Source organism: Trichomonas vaginalis, chromosome VI (assembly GCF_026262505.1).
Source record: "Trichomonas vaginalis G3 chromosome VI, whole genome shotgun sequence".
NCBI lineage: Eukaryota > Parabasalia > Trichomonadida > Trichomonadidae > Trichomonas > Trichomonas vaginalis.
The window spans coordinates 6,785,120-6,806,129 of NC_067208.1; the positions used below are offsets into that span (position 1 = coordinate 6,785,120).

At 33.3% G+C, this 21,010-nt stretch overlaps 14 protein-coding genes across 14 annotated transcripts, besides 8 other annotated features; 10 read left to right on the plus strand and 4 right to left on the minus strand.

Moving 5' to 3' along the window:
* Positions 1–7: 7 nt before the first annotated feature.
* Positions 8–3,818: a mobile genetic element.
* TVAGG3_0818640 (microtubule-associated protein family) lies at positions 47–1,320 on the minus strand (the record flags this gene model as incomplete). The annotated part of the gene is made up of 1 exon (XM_051247926.1): positions 47–1,320. A coding segment is annotated over one exon (1,274 nt), but the record flags the coding sequence as incomplete, so codon positions are not given.
* On the minus strand, positions 1,341–1,748 carry TVAGG3_0818650 (uncharacterized protein; the record flags this gene model as incomplete). The annotated part of the gene is made up of 1 exon (XM_051247927.1): positions 1,341–1,748. One exon carries the CDS (start codon positions 1,746–1,748, stop codon positions 1,341–1,343), a length of 408 nt encoding a protein of 135 aa, XP_051083402.1.
* Positions 1,759–2,658, minus strand: TVAGG3_0818660 (protein of unknown function, DUF4106 family; the record flags this gene model as incomplete). The annotated part of the gene is made up of 1 exon (XM_051247928.1): positions 1,759–2,658. One exon carries the CDS (start codon positions 2,656–2,658, stop codon positions 1,759–1,761), a length of 900 nt encoding a protein of 299 aa, XP_051083403.1.
* Positions 2,677–3,747, plus strand: TVAGG3_0818670 (uncharacterized protein; the record flags this gene model as incomplete). Its single annotated transcript, XM_001306695.2, has 1 exon — positions 2,677–3,747. The coding sequence occupies one exon, from the start codon at positions 2,677–2,679 to the stop codon at positions 3,745–3,747; it is 1,071 nt and encodes a 356-aa protein (XP_001306696.2).
* Positions 3,819–4,529: 711 nt separating the features above from the next.
* Positions 4,530–11,803: a mobile genetic element.
* TVAGG3_0818690 (uncharacterized protein) lies at positions 6,360–6,575 on the minus strand (the record flags this gene model as incomplete). Its single annotated transcript, XM_051247929.1, has 1 exon — positions 6,360–6,575. One exon carries the CDS (start codon positions 6,573–6,575, stop codon positions 6,360–6,362), a length of 216 nt encoding a protein of 71 aa, XP_051083404.1.
* TVAGG3_0818700 (uncharacterized protein) lies at positions 6,645–7,367 on the plus strand (the record flags this gene model as incomplete). Its single annotated transcript, XM_051247930.1, has 1 exon — positions 6,645–7,367. A coding segment is annotated over one exon (723 nt), but the record flags the coding sequence as incomplete, so codon positions are not given.
* Positions 8,075–8,183: a mobile genetic element.
* Positions 8,325–8,433: a mobile genetic element.
* Positions 8,575–8,683: a mobile genetic element.
* Positions 8,804–8,868: a mobile genetic element.
* Positions 8,865–9,245, plus strand: TVAGG3_0818750 (uncharacterized protein; the record flags this gene model as incomplete). The annotated part of the gene is made up of 1 exon (XM_051247931.1): positions 8,865–9,245. The coding sequence occupies one exon, from the start codon at positions 8,865–8,867 to the stop codon at positions 9,243–9,245; it is 381 nt and encodes a 126-aa protein (XP_051083406.1).
* Positions 10,134–10,833, plus strand: TVAGG3_0818760 (uncharacterized protein; the record flags this gene model as incomplete). The annotated part of the gene is made up of 1 exon (XM_051247932.1): positions 10,134–10,833. A coding segment is annotated over one exon (700 nt), but the record flags the coding sequence as incomplete, so codon positions are not given.
* On the plus strand, positions 11,117–11,659 carry TVAGG3_0818770 (uncharacterized protein; the record flags this gene model as incomplete). The annotated part of the gene is made up of 1 exon (XM_001283933.2): positions 11,117–11,659. A coding segment is annotated over one exon (543 nt), but the record flags the coding sequence as incomplete, so codon positions are not given.
* A 1,242-nt stretch (positions 11,804–13,045) lies between the features above and the next one.
* Positions 13,046–14,350, plus strand: TVAGG3_0818780 (phage tail repeat-like family; the record flags this gene model as incomplete). The annotated part of the gene is made up of 1 exon (XM_051247933.1): positions 13,046–14,350. A coding segment is annotated over one exon (1,305 nt), but the record flags the coding sequence as incomplete, so codon positions are not given.
* A 48-nt stretch (positions 14,351–14,398) lies between these two features.
* Positions 14,399–21,010: part of a mobile genetic element that runs on past the window's edge.
* On the plus strand, positions 15,428–16,022 carry TVAGG3_0818800 (organellar and viral DNA polymerase type B; the record flags this gene model as incomplete). The annotated part of the gene is made up of 1 exon (XM_051247934.1): positions 15,428–16,022. A coding segment is annotated over one exon (595 nt), but the record flags the coding sequence as incomplete, so codon positions are not given.
* Positions 16,121–16,369, plus strand: TVAGG3_0818810 (organellar and viral DNA polymerase type B; the record flags this gene model as incomplete). Its single annotated transcript, XM_051247935.1, has 1 exon — positions 16,121–16,369. One exon carries the CDS (start codon positions 16,121–16,123, stop codon positions 16,367–16,369), a length of 249 nt encoding a protein of 82 aa, XP_051083410.1.
* Positions 17,739–18,928: a mobile genetic element.
* Positions 19,302–20,120, plus strand: TVAGG3_0818830 (phage tail repeat-like family; the record flags this gene model as incomplete). Its single annotated transcript, XM_051247936.1, has 1 exon — positions 19,302–20,120. The coding sequence occupies one exon, from the start codon at positions 19,302–19,304 to the stop codon at positions 20,118–20,120; it is 819 nt and encodes a 272-aa protein (XP_051083411.1).
* TVAGG3_0818840 (uncharacterized protein) lies at positions 20,384–20,623 on the plus strand (the record flags this gene model as incomplete). The annotated part of the gene is made up of 1 exon (XM_051247937.1): positions 20,384–20,623. One exon carries the CDS (start codon positions 20,384–20,386, stop codon positions 20,621–20,623), a length of 240 nt encoding a protein of 79 aa, XP_051083412.1.

Here is a 21,010-nt window from a genome sequence, read left to right on the forward strand (position 1 = left end):
ATTTTGAATAGATTCTGCATCAGTTGGTTCAGCTGGAGTTGGAGACGGTGTTGGAGCTTTAGTTGGTGTTGGAGACGGTGTCGGAGCTTTAGTCGGAGTTGGAGATGGAGTAGGTGCTTTTGTAGGTGTCGGTGATGGAGTTGGAGATGGAGTTGGAGGTACTGTTGGTTCTGGAGTTGGTTCAACAGTCGGTGAAGGTGTTGGCGCCTTTGTGATTCTTGGAGTTGGCTCTGGTGTTCTAATAGGGGAAGCAGTTGGTGTATTAGCTCTTTTAAGAACCTGTGATCTTTCCGCTTGATTTGAATCAGATACTGGGTTAGTTGTACTAGGATGTGATACAGGAGTTATTTTTGGTGTAGGTGTTGGTTTATTTAATGTTATACCATGACTACTCGACATTGGTGGAGGACCTGCGTGAGCAGTTGGTGTCAGAGTTGGCGTTGGAGCTACTGTAGGAGTTGGCGTTGGAGCTACTGTTGGTTCAGGAGTGGGAGTTGGTGTTGGAGCTACTGTAGGAGTAGGTGTAGGAGTTGGTGTTGGAGTCGACATTTGTTTTAACCTCTCATTATACCAATTCTCCAAATAATAAGCCTCACCCATTAAGTTACTCTGTCTTTGTTTTATAGAAAATTCACCTAACAGTAATTCATCATGAATCATTTTCTGCAGCTTTGTCGTGTTTTCTACTTCCTTTATTAGAACGCTCGATGTATTCGCCAATCCTCTATATTCCTTAATCATCTTATCTAGTTTGTTCATATTTGGTACTTCCTTTTTCTTCTCAGCGTTAATCTCATTAGATCGTTTCTCCAATTCTTCAACTACTTTGTAAAGCTTATTTATCTTGACATGTGATTCCTTTACTTCTCCAGTCCTTGGATCCTTAGGTTCCTTGTATTTAGCTAATTTCGTCTCTATATATCTTCGTTTAGCGTCATATCCAGGATCACTGGTTCGTAAAGGATGCGAAGGTGGACGAAAATAAGGTATGTAGAAATCTGGATCATCATTAATAGAAGAACGTGCTTTAAAGTTACGAACCGCGTCTGTAAAAGGGTCTCTACCACGTGCTGTATATGTTGATGTAATCAAAAAGCCTTCTCTTCTCATTGGGAAATTAATACGACCTTTTTGAACATATTCTTTCTCAAAGTATTGCCTAGCATTGTAATCAAAAGCAAGATCATTATATATATCGCGCAAAAAATCAAATGTATGCTGCTTGAACTTTTGATCGCTAATTATGGTACGAATTATCGGACGTTCATTCTCCCATTTCTTAACTCGTTCATCAATGAGTTTCCTCTCTTGTTCACTCATTTAAACCTCATAAAAATATATTATCTGCGTATAGTGCCACTAATAGCATTAATCCATGGCATGTCTGATAGTACACGTACTGACTGAACTAATGGCTTATGATTGTTCCAAATAGCTCCTCCAATGTATGCGTTATACTTATTGTTGTCAATAGTTTGTTGAGGTTGAACTATAGGTGTTTCAACAGGCTTGTCTCTACTGAAGTCACCACCAAGAGCTTTATTGAATGCTTTAAGATTCTTCGTTAATGCATTATCTTCACCTAATGTAGTTTTTGCAATTCTTTCACCAAGACTACCGATAACACCACCGACTTGACCAACTTGAGGGAAAAGTTTGTTAGCAATGTTAAATCCAGCACCTATTACAAGACCAGGATTTTTTTTCACCATACCCCATCCAGCTTTAACATAATCGCCAAAACCCATTTATTTCTTCTTAAAATAATGTCATCTTTTGTTGCTTAACTTCTTTAAAGTCCGTCTTTCCTGCAACTATATGAACTTCCATATATGAACGAGGTGTTGGTAGCTCTTTGTATTTGTTCCATAACTCTTCCCAATCTTCTGTTGCTCCTGACTGTTCAATCATTGACTGAAAGTCTCTCATAGAATAACCTTGAAAGATAACGAAGTCAGTGCATAGTCTCTTAATGTTTAAACATATATGTCTCCATGTTTGACACATGATGACAACAGTATAGTTATAATGTCTGACCTTAGTGATGAAGTTCGCTAATGGTGAACGTGGGTCATTCAATAAGTCATGACCACCATAATCGTCTAACACTAATAGAGAATTACTGGGATACTTTGTGAAAGGATATTTGTTCAACTTCTTTACAACATATATTGCAATCTTCTTATACTCAAACTTTCCATCAGGTTTCCTTAGTTGATGCTTTGTTAAGATGTGTTCCATCTCCTCTGAAATTTTTTCGAACTTACTTTGAACGAACTCAACAATAGCGTAATACTTTGCTTTCATCTTAACGTTCTTCATTAAATAAGGCATAAGTTCTTTATCATCCTTTTTCAGTACTGGTGCTTTAACTTGACTCATAAATGTCTTCGCTGTTTTATCCATTGTTCCTGATGTTGCTGAGATAACTATTGAGTCATAATATGGAGTATTAGTGAAGCGGTCTGTTATCATTATATGACGAATAACACCATATGTCTTACCTGAACCCATCTTACCGCAGTAGAAATAAACACCATTAGTACAAAATGGATAATCATCAGAAAATGGCATAATGAGTGCATTGTTTAGTTCTTTACTATTCTTACGTGCTCCATCATGAAGAATCTTATCTACTTGATTAATAACTTTCTCCATCTTTTAGTTACATATAAAATGTCTAAATATGATGGATTATACTATGAACATGTTATGAATGATGGCACGATAAGTGGTAATACAGTCTCATATAAATTACCGAGAGACTTCATTGAATATCCTGCGTCAAAAGCTCTTGAGATAAGAAAGATAAGTCTTGAGCATCCAGACTTTGAGTTTCTTGCTATTCCATTAGAAATGACAGATTCATCAAAATCAGTGAAAAAAAGGTTTGACATGAGATATTACATAAAACCCAACATGACTACACAGGAGTTGAATGAAGGTCTTATGGAAAAAATGACTGAGGCAAGTAGAGAATTTGTTGATTGTTACTATGATTCAAATGAAAATAAATTGAATGTATTAAGAAAAGGTACATCACCAATCATAACATTACCTTCATACAGTAGTATAGAAAAAAATGCCTTGAATTATAAATATGACATGTCCCTAGGAGATGTGTTGGATTTCATCACTGCGTTATTAGAAACCACTGAAACAGACACAACATCAAGAAAACCAGAGCTTGTTTGGGAAGATGACCATGGTAGAACATTCACGCAAAAAGTAATTCCATCGAAAGCAAAATTTTTAGACTTATGGGAAAAAAAATATATCTCGCGAATGCATGTATATTATAGTTTTACCATAGCAGATTTCACTGACGAAAATGATAAAGATAAAAAAACATATAAGTACTTTGATGAGCTTTTCATAACTATAGCGAATATCAGGTTTATCCTTGAGCGAAAGGGCAAACCAACATATAAATTTGTCGGTTATCAGATAAGAATAAATCCTCTCCTTGAGCCTTTAGTAACGTTGAGTAATATTGCTCATGATAACAAACAATTTATATGTAATGTGAATGAACAGCTTGTGCCACCAAAATTTTACGATATCACTGGTTATAAAGATGCACTCGTGTTTGAGTTTTATAAGCGCTTTTCATTCAAAAGAGTTGAAGAATCAACTGATGGTCAAAAAAAGGAATATTATGTAAAAGAACCATATGAAATTCCTAAAGACTCTAATATAATGGTTGAACTTATATTAGAGTCTGGTACTCAATCTCAACATAAATAGTTTACGTGACAGAATTTTTTTGACACGTAAAGTTTACATTTTAATGGAAGCGAACAACAAAGCTCCTGCTAAGGCTCTTGCCATCCAGAAGCCAGAGGTGACTGAAGAACAGTCCTCTGGCGACGAGGAAATATTGATGGGTGGCGAGAGTCCGAAGACCGAGATCAAGATCCCAGATCTCGATCACAAGCAAACGGCAAAGAAAACGGGTCCACGAGCTACTCCTCGAGAGCTACGTTTAATCAAGACCAGCCACAAGTATTTGAAGCAGCTGGAGGAGTCAAACGTAGCTCTCGAGGAACTAAAGCTCAAGCTGGCTGAAAAAGTAGAGGAAGCGAAAGGTAAAGAGCTCTACATCAGCCAGCTTGAGTATAAAGTTGACTCTTATGCCAACGAGATCTGCGATCTTCGATCTCGTCTCAACCGTGTGGGACATGAGTCAGACAGCTGGCATGAAAGGTTCCTTAAGGCTGACACATCCTACCATGAATTAAAGCGCGCCATAAGGAACTTAGCCACTGACTTCTGATCCCTCCTCTAAACCACGAATAAACACCTAATTTTACTACTATAACTCTTTTTTATACTCACATTACTCACATATATCCTCATATAACTTATAGTTCATTGTCACTCAGATCACGATCTTTGTGATCACGATCAACTTAGGAAAAGAGAAAAAGTATAAAAGTTAGTATAATTAATTGTTTAGTCTTAAGTAAGCTTATTGTTCATCAAGGAGTTGATGTAAGCGTTTCTTTGCCTCCGTGATCTGCTTCTTTTATAAGCTTACAGTTAAGCCAACAGCAGAGTCTATTAAATATACTGAGAAACCAGTGTTATGCTTCTTACGTCACGTTTGCCTCTCCATACAGATTAAACAGGTGGGACCACCTATCGTACTTCTCGACGATTATGATTTATCAGCCCCTGCTAGTGAATAAAGGTTAGTTTACATATGAACGTTTATTTTTACACATATATGCGTACATATGCGCGCCCGTATGGTGTCAGTTTTCTGTCACTTTTTTCATTGTGTCGGTGCCTGTAGCTGTAGGCTACAGGCGACGCACAATGTATACTGTACTTGTAAATAAGATATAAAAAGGTGTTTATGAATACTTTAGCAGAACTTCTACTGGTAGAGTTTATACTGGCAGAACTTCTACTGTTTCCCTCAAAATTGAATACTTTAGCAGAACTTCTACTGGCAGAATTTCTACTGGCAGAATTTCTACTAGTAAAGTTTCTACTGGCAGAATTTCTACTGGTTATATATGGTGTCAATTTTTTAAAAAATTTTGAATTCAATGAGTTATATCAAAAATAAAATTCTTGAATAGAGTAAAAAAATTTAAATAATTTATTTAAATATTTTCTTCTGACATTTTTGAATAATTTATTTTTTTAATTCGTAAGAAAATGAGTGGATCAAGATTCGTAACCGTCAATCAATTAATGGATGCTCTTTCACCAATTCTTGAAAATGTTAAACAAGTAGATGTTTATTTCGATGATTATGTAGAAAGTTTATATTATAAAGGTAAACATAATATTAAACCCATTGCTTTTGCATTTGATAATAAATTAATTGAAAATGCAAAAATTTGGGAATTAATTCCAGATATTGAATATATAACGAATATAACTAATAAATGGTTCAAACGAATTCCAACCACAAAAGTTCTTTGTAAATTAATGATCAAAACCGAGGCCAAAGAATTTCATGAATTTACATATCATCCAAATAAAGTTTCAGAACTAGAAAATGAAAAACTTCAGAAAAAATTAAACGATAGACTTTCAAATGATCGTATTGAAAAAATAAATAAACTAGCAGAAGTTGCATTGAATAATGAAATATTTGATGAATATAACCTTGAACTCAGTGATGGGCTTTAAGGACCCGGGCTCAACGAGTCATGATTTATGAAATCAATAATTTGATTTATTCGCTCTTCAATAATTTCTATTCTTTTTGTTAAATCATCTATTTTCATTAATGAGGTGATTCTTGATTGAGGAATAGATTTCAAACTAACCACTCCTTTTATTTTTGAAATTTTGAATCCATCAACTTTAAACATTTTATTCAATTTACATGTTGTCAATTCTTCAAATAATTTTTTATTATTGGCATAATAGTCATTAAATTCTTCAACAGATGAAAAATTTTTTATTTCAGTAATTGGTTTAACAACGTTTATTTTTTGTTGAACATTTTCACTTTCATTTATTTCTTCCTCCTCTGTTTCATTTATTTTTAAAATTGGTTTCATTTATCATTAAATAAAAATTAGAATATAAGTGATGAAATATATTTTTAATTTTAATGAAATAATCAGAAATGGCGGCAGGATTCTTTAAAAAATTATGGGATGGAATTAAGAAAGCTGCGGGTTGGGTTCATCAAAAGATTATTAAACCCATTGCAAACTTTTTGGCACCAGTAGCGAAAACGGCAGGAACTATCATAGGTGGAGTATTAGGTGCTAAAGCAGGTAATCCGGCGATGGGAGCACAAGCAGGTAACGCAGTTGGTGGAATTGCTGAAGGAATACTTAATAAAATAGGAGGTAGATAGTGGAAAAATAAATAAATAAATATTATTTTTATCTTAGTATCGGTTGTAGTCTTTGATAAACTTTTTCTCCTTTATTTAAAATTTCTCTTATTGGGGCAGCTTTTGGTGTTATTGATTCAGCAACGTCACTAATTGCTTCTTTATTCTTAAATATCCAATTTGCTCCCTTCTTCAATGTTTCCCAAACTTTACTCGCCCCTCTTTTTACTTTATCCCATAATTTTTTAAAGAATCCTGCAGCCATAGTTGATTATTTCATTAAAATTAAAAATTCATTTTCATCTTTTAATTTTGATTTTTTATTTATTAATAAATGACGACTAACTATTTAGTGCCAAACACCAAACCGATTAATGGAAATGTGTTTCATTCATTCGAAAAGATAAATGAAATATTTGCAAAGAATGACGGTAGAAGATATTATAGAGAACTTGAAAGTTCATGCTATGACTCTGATACTCCATATTTTGATGATAAACAAACTCATTTAAGAATTACAAATCCAGCTCATGATGTGAACCAGTTAGGTGACACATATATTAAACGCAAAATTAAAGTAACTCTAGTTTCAAATAAAGCTTTCACATGTGATGCCGCTTTTAAATGCATGCGTTTATTCGTTGGTTACAAATCATCAAATCAAAGCTTTAAACAATTAGAAGTAGAAACCGAAAGAGGTGATGCTGGTTATCTTCAGATGGATTGCGCCCGTGAATCTTTCGCATTTGCAACATATAAACCGAAATCAGAAAGGAAAGTTAAAAAGTTTGTTCATTCGTTATATAATAATGTTCAAAAATATGATAACTCAGTATGTGGAAAATATATTGATCCTTCAGAAGTTTTCAAGAAAGCAAATGAAGAAGTTGATATCACTTTTGATATGATTATTCCGGTAAATGATTTGTTAGCATTTCAGGCGTTCGATGATTATCCTAAATCATTTGGTGATATCATTCTTAAATATTATGTTTTCAGGGATACTTTAGTATTTTGTCAGGTTGACCCGTTAAGAGTTGCTGATTTACAAAATTACGTTTATGAAAAGATAACTGATGAAAATTATGAAAAGATTATGAATCATGTTTATAAATATGATCGCAAATTCCAACAAATCGGACTTCCTGCCAAATTAATTACAAGCTTAGCCGCTACATCTGCTGACGCAACAGTTGAGGGCGTTATTATTTCATGCACAAAGATGGAAGTTTTAGAGGATAAATGCATTACACCAGGATACGGTTTAATTGAAGAATCAGTTAAAGCAATACCACGTTTATTCAGTAAGGAAGATCCATTCATGATTCCAGCTCAACATATTGACGTTCGTTCACTAAATGGAGGTTGCATCACTCCTGAAGGTATTAGCTCAGATTTCTCATACGCTCTTCATAATGTTACAGATGTTGTGTTAACATTTCCGAAGAATGCAATGCAAAGAACGGTTTTAGAAAATCCAATGCTTCGAGGTCTTCAGGTCACTATAGATTCCAGAAACTTCCCCGATCAAGCGATGACCACAGTGGGTGACATATTCTTTACACGTATGCTTCAAGCTTCTGATTTAGATGGAGTGAATCTTATATACGAAAAAAAGAGATCTGACATTGTGTCAGATCTCAGTAAAAGTGACATTTACATGTCAAAAAAATAGAATGAGTTTAAGTAATTAAAATTGAGGGTGAGAGTAGTATTGTATGAAATAATATCTCTCACCCTCCAATTCATCCTATGGCGCCGAAAAAATTTTGGTGAAATGCGACCACATTTCACCAAAATTTCTCGGCGCCATATAGAGAACTAGAGCCTGTGAGGTACTGATACTATCCATGTACCTCGCAGGCTCTAGTTCCAAGCCAAAATGGCTAAAAATTGCCCGCAATTGTTCACATTGCGGGCAATTTTTAGCCATTTTGGCTGGGAATTGGAGGGTGAGAGTAGTATTGTATGAAATAATATCTCTCACCCTCCAATTCATCCTATGGCGCCGAAAAAATTTTGGTGAAATGCGACCACATTTCACCAAAATTTCTCGGCGCCATATAGAGAACTAGAGCCTGTGAGGTACTGATACTATCCATGTACCTCGCAGGCTCTAGTTCCAAGCCAAAATGGCTAAAAATTGCCCGCAATTGTTCACATTGCGGGCAATTTTTAGCCATTTTGGCTGGGAATTGGAGGGTGAGAGTAGTATTGTATGAAATAATATCTCTCACCCTCCAATTCATCCTATGGCGCCGAAAAAATTTTGGTGAAATGCGACCACATTTCACCAAAATTTCTCGGCGCCATATAGAGAACTAGAGCCTGTGAGGTACTGATACTATCCATGTACCTCGCAGGCTCTAGTTCCAAGCCAAAATGGCTAAAAATTGCCCGCAATTGTTCATATTCCCATCTTTTGTTGGTAAGACGAAGAATATGAAATAAATTATGAAGAAGATAATGATGAATAAAATATCACTTTTTATATTTTTGACACGTAAAGTTGTCACTTTTCTATCAAACTGTTTTTATCGTTTTCGTATATAACATGAATGAATGCACAGAAGAATATGAGGACTCATTAACTAGACCACTGAATGATGATAATGGCACGCCATTAGCTAGAACATGGAAAGACCAAACTTCATTCTTATGCACTATTCCAGTTCAACGTGATGGAGCGGGTATATTCTTTGATGGATTAGAAACTTTCAACTCACAAGTTACAGTACAAGTGAAAGCTTATCCAATCATTCAGGGTGAAAATGACACTTACTGTTCAAAGGTGACAAATCCTCCTCAGGTTTGGTTTACTAGGACTACATATTGGACATGGACACCGGATGAATGTTTGAAATATCATCCAACAGGTACACCATCACAGTATAGAAGTTCATATGATGAAATATTGATGAATAGAAATGTTTAAAATTATAAATTTATTTTTGATTAAATGGATTTAAATTCATCCACCCCTTATGAAGAATTAGCGGGAGTATATAATACATACGTAGATGATATGATTAATGAAGCATTGAGTGATAATAGAAATGCTCTATCTAAGGAAAAATTAATGAAAATTCCATATTCTGAATGTTACTTAAATTCAATCACTGCAGCAATTGGTAAACAAAATAAAGGTAAAACATTAACGATATTAAAACAAATTATCATTATTGCTAACACTTCCCCTATTCACATGTGTTAATTTATATCAACCGTTCAGGTTCACCTTCAGATGATACATTTGAATCTTTAAAGCATTTAATCAAAATTCCAATTATTTATTTATCACAAGAAGAAGCAGAAGATTATTTAAAAAACTTTTTAATGTATAAAGAATTATATAATACAATCAAGAAGCAAGGATTAGAGGATAAAATTATTGATAAACAACGGGATGAATTATTTGAAACACTTTCTATTTCAAATTTTGATAAAGAATTTTTGCATTCACTAATTTTTCTAGATGATGCAGTGAAATCAAAACTAACAAATGAGAAATCATATTTTAATCAGTTATTAACTCAATGTCGACACATTCAGTGTTCATTCTTTATGGCTGTTCAATATTTCAAAGCATTAAGCACAAACATTAAATCAAACCTGTCCACCCTTTTCATTTTCAGTGGTTTTAGTCGTCAACAGTTGAACGTTATGCTTTATCAAGTGAATTTACCAATGAGCATTAATGAACTTTACACACAATATCAACAATTAGGAGAACATGGAAAAATAATAGTTGATTTAAATAAAGGTTCCATTAAATTGAATTAACTTTTTATAATTAATTTTTATTTTTTATTTATAATTAAACATGACAGAAATAGCAAATCTTCTACAGGTTCCATTAAAACAAGGAACAAACAAAAAGGGTGCATATAATAGAACTATGAAAGTTCCTGATGGAATGAAAGAATTAGTTCATATTGTTGCTGGTCTTCAAAAAGATGTTAAACAAATGAGAAACGTTTTAACATTACCAGAAGCTCAAGCATATGCCAAACGTCAAGGTCCAAATTGGGAAGCACATGAAGCAGACATTACGGGTCCAAATGGAAAACCTGATGGTATAAATGAAGTTTTCGTTACTGATGGTCAAGGTAATATTAAAGTCATAAATGGGTATAAATTAACTATATCTGATTATCCTAAACGTAAAGCATATAATGAACGTTATCCTATGCAATTTGATGAAAATGGAAAAGCTGTTAAACAATACATTGGAGAAGGTGAAAATGGTCCAATTAATTCATACCGTTATAATCCATATTCTTATTTCAATGAAGAATTAAATGCTATTGAAGAGGGACCGGATGGATTACCACGATATGTTAATCAGTTTGATGGTCAATATGCAAATATTAGACCCGAAATTTCAGCTAAGAAATTCTTTAAAGTTGCTTTATTCGATCCGGTGTTCAATGAACAGAAAGAAGCAATGAAAGCAGAATTTAAACCAATTCAAGTGGCAAGAATTTCTTCATCTTCACTTTCAGAAGCGTTCAAGGAATTGATAAAGAAACCACTTTATTCTCAACGAGGTTTAACTTATGATTTAGTTAAGGAATCAGATAAAAGAAAATTGAGAAATCAGTTGATTATAAGAATGCATGTAATGAAATGATTAAAGATATTGTAAATGATAAAATAAGACTGGGAGAAACTCAAATCATTATCAATAACATAATTGGTGCAGTTACAAAGAAAGTATAAGCAAACAAGGATGAACCTTGGGATATTACCGTAACAACTAAATAAAACTTTAAATATATTTTTCTTTTTTTTATTCAATTATAAATGAGAAGACGTTTCACAAGTCAAAAGAACACAAACGCAAAAGCAGAGATTACGGTTGGTTATAACGTAAATGATGATAAATCACGAATTATTCAAAATGTTAAAGTTAATGTTAGTCCTGAATTAACAAGGTCAGCAACTCAACCAAATTTATTAACTCGTGACTTACCAAAGAATGAGGAGGAGCAAAATAAAGAAGATGGAGACCCAATCATTTTATCTGAACCCGGTAAAGAACCTGTTGAAATTCCCACTTATCCAACATACCCCCCGCCTCTTTCATCAAACATCGAGAACCCAGGAATCTACGATCCCAGTCGCAATGCGCCATATAAAATAGACATTAATTCTGAATTAATGAAAATTTACCGTGATATAATAACTGATAATTATGATTCAATAATAAATTTAATTGATCAATCTGGTTTAATTATTTTACCTTATGAATCATTAATTCACATTATCGCCATTCTTTGTGATGTTCAAGATTCAGACGTTAAGATTCAATTTTTCATAGATGATGAGGTTTCATGCTGCGGAACAGTTGCAAAAATAAATCCTATAAAGGATATTAGCACAATTAAGATATCAAAGAATGGAACAACAACTGAACTACATTTAACTTATAATAACATATACAATAAAATAGTTGATGAATATAAAATATCACTTGAAAAATTCTTTGTTAAGGCTATTTAATATTCAAGCATTAACATTATCGAATAATAATCCTTTGAATCATAATCAATAATAATTGACCTTTCACCAGTTTCTATCGTTTGTTTTATTTCTTTTTATTTCCCACTATCCGGATCGGTCATTGTAATTGTTTTTGTTATAGTATCAGCTTTATCTTTAACTTCAATCTTTTTTCCATCAGGATATTTAAACCAAAATTCCAAAAATTCGATATTGTCAATCTGTTCATATTTTAATCTATCAATTACATTTTTAATACCATCTGAAAATCTGATGAAATGGTCATTATATGGGTTTGATTGAACTAAATTTGAATGAAGTGAAATATAACCTGTTGATGAATATGACATTGACTCGTATTTTCTGAAAACACTAAAATTTATAACATGAATGAATTTCTTATTCGTTGAATTTATGAATTCTTGAGGTAATCTTATTCTAGTTTTATTTATCACTGGAAAATAACGCTTTACCATATTTTTAATCGTAATAAAAATGTCAATTATCAATATTATTTCGAATAATAGTTGTGAATTAAATTTAACAGTTAGCGGAATTTATAATGTTACTCTCGTTTCTGTGAGTGGTAAATTTAATCCCATTCTTTTAGACCCTTCAGATTATATATCATTTATTAAAGATGACCTTGAAAAAACGTATGATATGTATATAAATAATGTGATAGCGAAATGGGATATTAACATGATTTTAAGTTATTTAAATGAATCATTTATCGTATGGTATGAAGAAAAATTTAAATCAAAACCCGATAAACTTTTTGAACTTGATGAAATAAATAACCTTATTAAATTTCCGCTGAAAATTAAATTTTGTACTCCTCATCTTCGTTCATTGTTGGGGATATTAAATTTTGAAAAAGATGTTGGGGATGTTTTGTATTCTGACACTGGTTCCAATTTCATTTTAATCAAATGTGATAAAGTTAATACCCCAATGAGATTTTCACATCAAACATTAGACCCTAACTCTTACCCATCAATACAAAACATTTTATCCATCAACTTAAACACATTTTCTTTATCATATCCGTTTCAATTATCCGGGAATTCATTTATTCTTCATTCAAAAGATTTATCAAATATTAAATTTAGAATAACTGACCTATTTGATTGTGATTTAGAATTTATGAATGAAATATTATGGCAATTTCAAATAGAAAAAATAGCTGATGAGATAACGGATTAAATATTTATTTTTAAATCATAATAAATGATTAAACAACAGCAACCACAACAACTTAAGGCACAAAGCACCCAGGTCCTTCAGACCATTACATACGCCATATATGCATATAATTCAAAGACGGCAGAACAAACGCAAAGGTTGAAATATGGAGATTTGGAGATAGTATTGAAAAATGAACATTTCGAATTCGTTTGCAAAGGTGGTGCAGTGATATCAAATATAAAAGAAATTTTATTTATGAATTCAAAAATTAAAGGAATAACGGATGATATAACATCAATTCCACCAGAAGAACAAAGATATTACGCATTAAATGCATTTCCTAAAGTTTTGAAGATTGGAAGATTTAATTTAAATGAGGAATTCATAAAAGGTTTCCTAAATGACATAATGAAGAAAGCAGATAAGGAATATGTGGCTAGTGAGTTAATGAAGAAAGCAGATAAGGAATATGTCAACAGTGAGTTAGAGAAGAAGGTAGATAAGGAATATGTGGCTAGTGAGTTAGACCTTAAAGCAGATAAGGAATATGTCAACAGTGAGTTAGAGAAGAAGGCAGATAAGGATTGTGTGGCTAGTGCGTTAGACCTTAAAGCAGATAAGGAATATGTTAATGAAAAAGATAATGAAATTAAAGAAAGGGTTGAATGGTATCATGAATGGGCATCAAAGATTTTAAAAACTAAAGCTGATACAGGATGGGTTTCAGGATGTTTAGACCTTAAAGCGGATAAGGAATATGTCAACAGTGAGTTAGAGAAGAAGGCAGATAATGAATATGTTAATGGAATATACCAAAGTTTGATAGGAACAACTGAAAATATTGAAACTATTGTTGGTGACTTTTCTGTCAATGAAGAAAATAAATATTTTAGATGGCAGTTTGTACAGTCCTTAAGAAATGGTATGCGGTGTAAACTCATTCCGAAAAATAACAATGAAATGTATGTAAGCTATATAAAGAATGATGGTACACAAGTTAAAGTTCCATTAGACAACAACTGTTACTTAAACTTATATGGAGACGAACAAAAGAAATATTTAAGAGTTTATGAAATGACAGATATGACATTGCCTAACCCAGCTCCAGCACCATATTATTATGACTATGGAGATGATGTCAGAACACCACATGTAGATGAACAAAAGTTAACATTATATTTAGATTATTATAGATATAAAAGATATAATGCAATAGAAAAAACAAGAATAGTATATTATTATATAGATGACAAAAATAAATATTATAGTCAAGATTTTACCTACCCTGAAAACATAAGATTATATTATAAAAAATATTCCGACACAAACCAGAAGAAACCTGAAATAGTTGCACTATATTTTAAGTTCAAAAGAGACAATCCTATATTATCTCATATGTTTGATTTAATGAACCCAGTAGGTTCTATTTATACGTCTATGGATGCAAGAAGTCCTCAAGTAATGTTTGGTGTTGGTGCATGGGAACAAATAGTCGACAGGTTTTTGTATTGTGCAAACTCTTCAAAGGAAATGGGTGGAAGTAAAACGATTACAGGTGAAAATTTACCTGCACACAGTCACTACATAGATTTAAGTACATCTCAAGCGGGTTGGCATAAGCATAGATATTGGGATTGGTCAGGAATGACAAAAGGTAAAGGATATGATGTTAAAGATGACGTTAAGTTTGCTATAAATTGTTACTGGAGTGACACTCAGGGAGAAGGAAACCATACACATTTCGTTTCAGGATATACACAAACAACGGGACAAGGTAAAGAATACATGCCACCTTACATGACAGTTTACGCATGGTATAGAGTTCAATGAAGCTGCTGACGACTCTATTGCGTTTTACCCTCGACATAAATTAGTTGAAAGTAGGAATGGCAAACTTGCTGAAACCATTGACGAAGCAAAGCGAGGAGTGGTTATTGAAATACTTGGCTATAACATAAACGATGACACTTATAAAGTAAGATATGAAGGAGGCGTTGAAGATGTTATACCATCTAAGAACTTGAGAGAGTCAATGACAACACATCTGGGACCATTAGAGCGGGAGTACTGGAAAGACAAAAATAAGCCAGAAAGAATAAGAAAATTCTTCTAAACTTTTTCATTAGATGTAAATCAGACATGAATGAGAACAGTCATGATATTATTAATGGTACCATTTATTTTTGTCATAAAGACGCAAACGGACTCTTTGAGTCCTGAGGTCTTTCAGACCGAAGCGGCGAGGACGAAGTCCATGAACAAAAATCATGTTTATGTTAGCATGTTAGATCTCACCCGTTTTCTAACCACTTTTCTAACATGGTCTAAAACTCTCGAAAATCATGAATTTTTGACATTTCCTTATGAAAGAAAAATAACGCTAATTTTTTTCAAAGAAAAAATTTTTATCTTGTATGTAAAGATATGATTTCAACAATAGGTTCTACAACACTTCAAACAACAACTTCACCAAACTCTTTAGTTATGAATCCAACATCTATGTTAGTAGAGATGAAAAGCTTCATTCCTTCTTCATATACTTTTGAGACAGAAATACAAAGAATTAAGCAAGAACTTTTAACAAGTAATTTAGACTGTAGTGCGAAAGATGAAACAAATGAACAGTATCTTTATGACATGCAGGACATTATTGACCATTTACCCAAATTGCCTGAAATCCAACGACAAAAGCTCACTATTCATGAATTCGATGAAATAGAAGTGAAAACAACTGACTCAGTAGAAATAAAGAAGTTCATACGTAAAGTAAACTATGAGTTTCTAGGATATCATTGCAACCATAAAGTTATGGACAAAGATTGCGACATGGTATATAAGAACATCTCTGACATATATAAATCTGGGGAGTTTAAGACATACGACAACTTTGTTTCATTAGTTGCTGAATGTGTTTGGGAAATAAGAGATAAAGATAGAAGAGGTAAGGTATGGCATGAACAGTTAAAACCAGCAGCTTTTGAGTTAAAGAAAACCATTGACGCCTTAGTTGTTCTAGCTGGTTTTATTTCAATGTATAACGCAAAAATGAATCCGCAATGTTCAAAATGTAAAGCAGCAATGAGGAAATATAACTACTCCGTCAAAGAGATAGAACGTATGAGAAACGACTATGCTGACTTAAAGAAAGAAGTAGAGAAACCAGCAGAAGATAAAATGGATATGTTGACATTTCTGAACAAAAACTATCCAACTGCTGACGATTTCCTATTATCTGATGTCAAGAAGAAATATAAAGAAACCTTCGGCATAGTTAAAATTTTTGATATCCTTCGTGAAGAAATAGAAGCTACAAAACTGTTTAAAGTCATGAACCATCGCAACATATACCATGTAAAACGCTTGTAAATAGCTTTCTTCGATGTTAGAAAAGTGGTTAGAAAACGGGTGAGATCTAACATGCTAACATAAACTTTATTTTTGCATTAATCCCACTATGTTGTCAAAATGTCATGTTGTCAAAATGTCATGTTGTCACTATTTTTCAGAGAAGTTAAATTACCGAGTGACACATAGTGACATAGTGACACCTTCAGTTCTTCAAAAATAATTCATTAGTTAGAAAAATAACGCTAATTTTATTTTTATATCTTTTTTATTTTGTATGTAAAGACAGTAATGACAAACATTGAGTTTGAAACAGTTAGAAAGATAGACGATGACACCAAAGTGGTTAGAATAGGTGATTTAAACGTAAGATACTCAAAGAAATACAACAAATATTCTTTGTCAGACATTATATCTCCATCTGAAAAGAAAACAAACGACTGGATTAGAAATGCTTCAACTCAGAAAATTTTGACAAGAAATCCTGAGCTTATGATATCAGTAGCATTTCATGGAACAAGAGCATATCTTATAGACAAAAGTCTTATACCAATAGTTTTGTTATGGTTAGACCCAGTTGTTGGATATAACTTCATAACATATGGTTCATTCGATACGGAACGTTGCAGTGAAGGCTTACTTTACATCGTTCAGAAACCGAAGGACTTCAACACAAAAAGATATAAGATAGGAAGGACATATAATATAACTCAAAGATATGACAGTACAGTCAATAGAGTCAAGGTTGTGTTTGTTAATGATATGAGAGCTGCTGAAACAGAACTGCTTGAAGTTTTTGAGAAAATGTATGGTGCTCCCACGAAAGGTAAAGAAACGTTTGAAGTAGATGAGATAGATAAAGCTATAAAATTATTTGACGAAGTTGCTGAAAAATACATGTAAAGCGTTTATTTTTGTCTTTTGTGAAAGTCAGAAAATAAAGTTAGTTTTATTTATTTTGTATGTAAAGACAGTAATGTCAACATCAGAGAACACAACAACTACTATCGTTCATGAAGCCATTAATGAAGAATACGAGTACATACAGTATAACAAACAACTTCGCCTCATTCGTTCGGTCAAAGATGACATGTACCAAATGCAAAGTATAATGAATGCTCTTCGTTCTACAAAGCAAGAGGTGAGAAAAGAGGTGAGATCTCACTTCTTCACCTAAACATTATTTTTGGGTCATTTACACTCATTACGATGAAGTCATGACAAATCATTTTCCATTGTTGTAAGACGAGTTACGGAAAGTGAGGTGAACCGAAAAAGTGACACTTATTTGGTCGGATAAATTCCCTATATATTTACTTGTCAAAAAAAATCAGACTTTTTTTGCTTTAAAAAATTTATAAGTTAATTATTGAGAACGAAGGTGAAAGGAAATGGATATCTCTTACCTTTCATTCCCTCGAGAAAGTTCAAAAACTTGGGTGCAATCAGTTCTGATTGCACCCAAGTTTTTGAACTTTGTATAAGGAATTGTTGGCTATGATGCACTGATCATGAATCAGTACATCATAGCCAACAATTCCTTCGCAAACAGCGGGAAACTTTGTCTGAATAGTTTAACATTCAGACAAAGTTTCCCGCTGTCAGAGAGGGAATGGAAGGGTAAGAGGTATATATTCATAATGTATACCTCTTACCCTTTCATTCCCTCGAGAAAGTTCAAAAACTTGGGTGCAATCAGTTCTGATTGCACCCAAGTTTTTGAACTTTGTATAAGGAATTGTTGGCTATGATGTACTGATCATGAATCAGTACATCATAGCCAACAATTCCTTCGCAAACAGCGGGAAACTTTGTCTGAATAGTTTAACATTCAGACAAAGTTTCCCGCTGTCAGAGAGGGAATGGAAGGGTAAGAGGTATATATTCATAATGTATACCTCTTACCCTTTCATTCCCTCGAGAAAGTTCAAAAACTTGGGTGCAATCAGTTCTGATTGCACCCAAGTTTTTGAACTTTGTATAAGGAATTGTTGGCTATGATGCACTGATCATGAATCAGTACATCATAGCCAACAATTCCTTCGCAAACAGCGGGAAACTTTGTCTGAATAGTTTAACATTCAGACAAAGTTTCCCGCTGTCAGAGAGGGAATGGAAGGGTAAGAGGTATATATTCATAATGTATACCTCTTACCCTTTCATTCCCTCGAGAAAGTTCAAAAACTTGGGTGCAATCAGTTCTGATTGCACCCAAGTTTTTGAACTTTGTATAAGGAATTGTTGGCTATGATGCACTGATCATGAATCAGTACATCATAGCCAACAATTCCTTCGCAAACAGCGGGAAACTTTGTCTGAATAGTTTAACATTCAGACAAAGTTTCCCGCTGTCAGAGAGGGAATGGAAGGGTAAGAGGTATATATTCATAATGTATACCTCTTACCCTTTCATTCCTCGAGAAAGTTCAAAAACTTGGGTGCAATCAGTTCTGATTGCACCAAGTTTTTGAACTTTGTATAAGGAATTGTTGGCTATGATGTACTGATCATGAATCAGTACATCATAGCCAACAATTCCTTCGCAAACAGCGGGAAACTTTGTCTGAATAGTTTAACATTTTGGAGAACGGTTTCGACGTTAATACCGCTTTGAATAGTTTAACATTTTGGAGAACTTATACAAAGTTCAAAAACTTTGTCTGAAGAATTCTTCCATCTGTTAAAGGGACATTTTGGAGAACGGTTTCGACGTTAATACCGCTTTGAATTTGTTGATTAGCTTGATTTAAAAAAAAAAAAAAAAAAAAAAAAAAAAAAAAAAAGGTAGTGGGGCTTCCAGGCACTTCGTGCCTTCTAGCCCCGAAGATGTTTAGTATAAATGAAGTTCTTATATACGGGTCTTCCAGGAGCTTTTCACAAATTATATATGTTTTCATGCTTTGTCACTTTTCTGTCACTTTTCAGGTAAAAACATTTTTATTATATATATAAAATGAATTTTACAAAACCACCGTTACCCTTCTTTGGAAATAAGAGTAGATGTAAAGATATTCTATTGAGAGAACTTAAGAAACTACCGAATGGTCTAACATTTGTAGACTTGTTCGGTGGAAGTTTCTATATATCTCATTTGTGCCATACAATATTTCCTGACTCAAAGATTATATGCAATGACTTCGACAACTATATGGACCGTCTCAAACATATTCCAGACACAAACAATATATTGAAAGCGTTAAAAGAAAAGATACCTATAGGTAAGATGGAACGTATACCATTAGATAAGAAAAATATTGTGAGAGAGGTTTTGAAAAAAGCAGAATATATAGACTGGGATAGTATATCTGCTAGACTATTATATAGTGGTGCTATAAGAGTTCATGACATTGAGACACTTATGTCAAAAGTTTTATATCTTAACTATACAAATGTTTTCAAAGAGGACATAGATAAATATATTGAGGGTATAGAGTTTGTGAGATGTCATTGGACAGATTTGTATGAAAAATATAAAGACAAGGAAAATGTTTTCTTTATAGTGGACCCGCCGTTCTATAACACATGGGATTTTCAATACCAAGTAGACTGGACTTTGAGAGACTCTTTAGAAACTTTAGACGTTTTACATAACCATCCATGCTTTTACTTTACATCCGATAAAAGTGGTTTGGAAACCGTTATGAGATGGTTAGAGGACATACATGACTATGAGTTTATATATGACAAGATAGAATATGAGAGAGGTCCTATAAACTGGAGAAAGTGTCATAACAAAGAAATTTTATTAGTAAGTAAATGTGGTTTGAAATAGGACTACTTGTTTTAGGTTTTTTCCATTGTGTCATTTACTTATTTGACGTGGCAGAAAGATATAGAGAATATGAAGATGAACCAATGCCTGCAAATGTTCAGTATATGTACTCGTAAGAGATATTTTTATCTAATATTAAATGGACGCACAGAACTTAGCGAATGCACAGCAACCTGGACAACCAAACCCAGAGAATATTCCAAATGAAGTTAGAATACAAACTGCAATGGCAAAACTATGGTCAAGTGCCAACAGATGTACAAATGCAAACTGCCATGTCAAATGACGCTGCGTTAGGTTTGCCACCATGGTATGCAAATATGAGATGGAAAGAGTTTTATACAAACCCTGAAGTGGGATATAAACAACTTTATGCAGATGACGCGAACACAGGAGTTGACCCAGAATATGTTTTCTACCAGAGGAGAAACAGAATGTATGAGCTCCAGTTAAAGAATGCTATGGAACTCAACAGGAAACGTAAGAGACTAGGCGGACATTAGATTTTTACATATAGTAAAATGGGTTTCTTCAGTAAATAGGAAACTTCTTTCGAAATGTTGGAAGAGGTATATGGAATGGAATAAAAACCGTAGGAAGAGGAATTTGGAACGGTGTCAAAAATATTGGTAAAAGAGTAGGTCAGTTTGTTGGTATTATACCTAAAGACCCTGAACAGAAGAAAAGCTCCTGTTATACAACAGCCTGAACCTGCACCACGTCTAGTTGGCAACCAAATCCAACACCTCAACCGTATTAAAAATTATATTTTTACCGTTCGATAGTAGTTGTATATGAAACTAAGTTCTAAGTAAAACGCATGTATAATGGAATTATTCTTTTTCTTCCATCTGTAGTAAACCATACTTGAAAGTCTGAAATACTTCCAC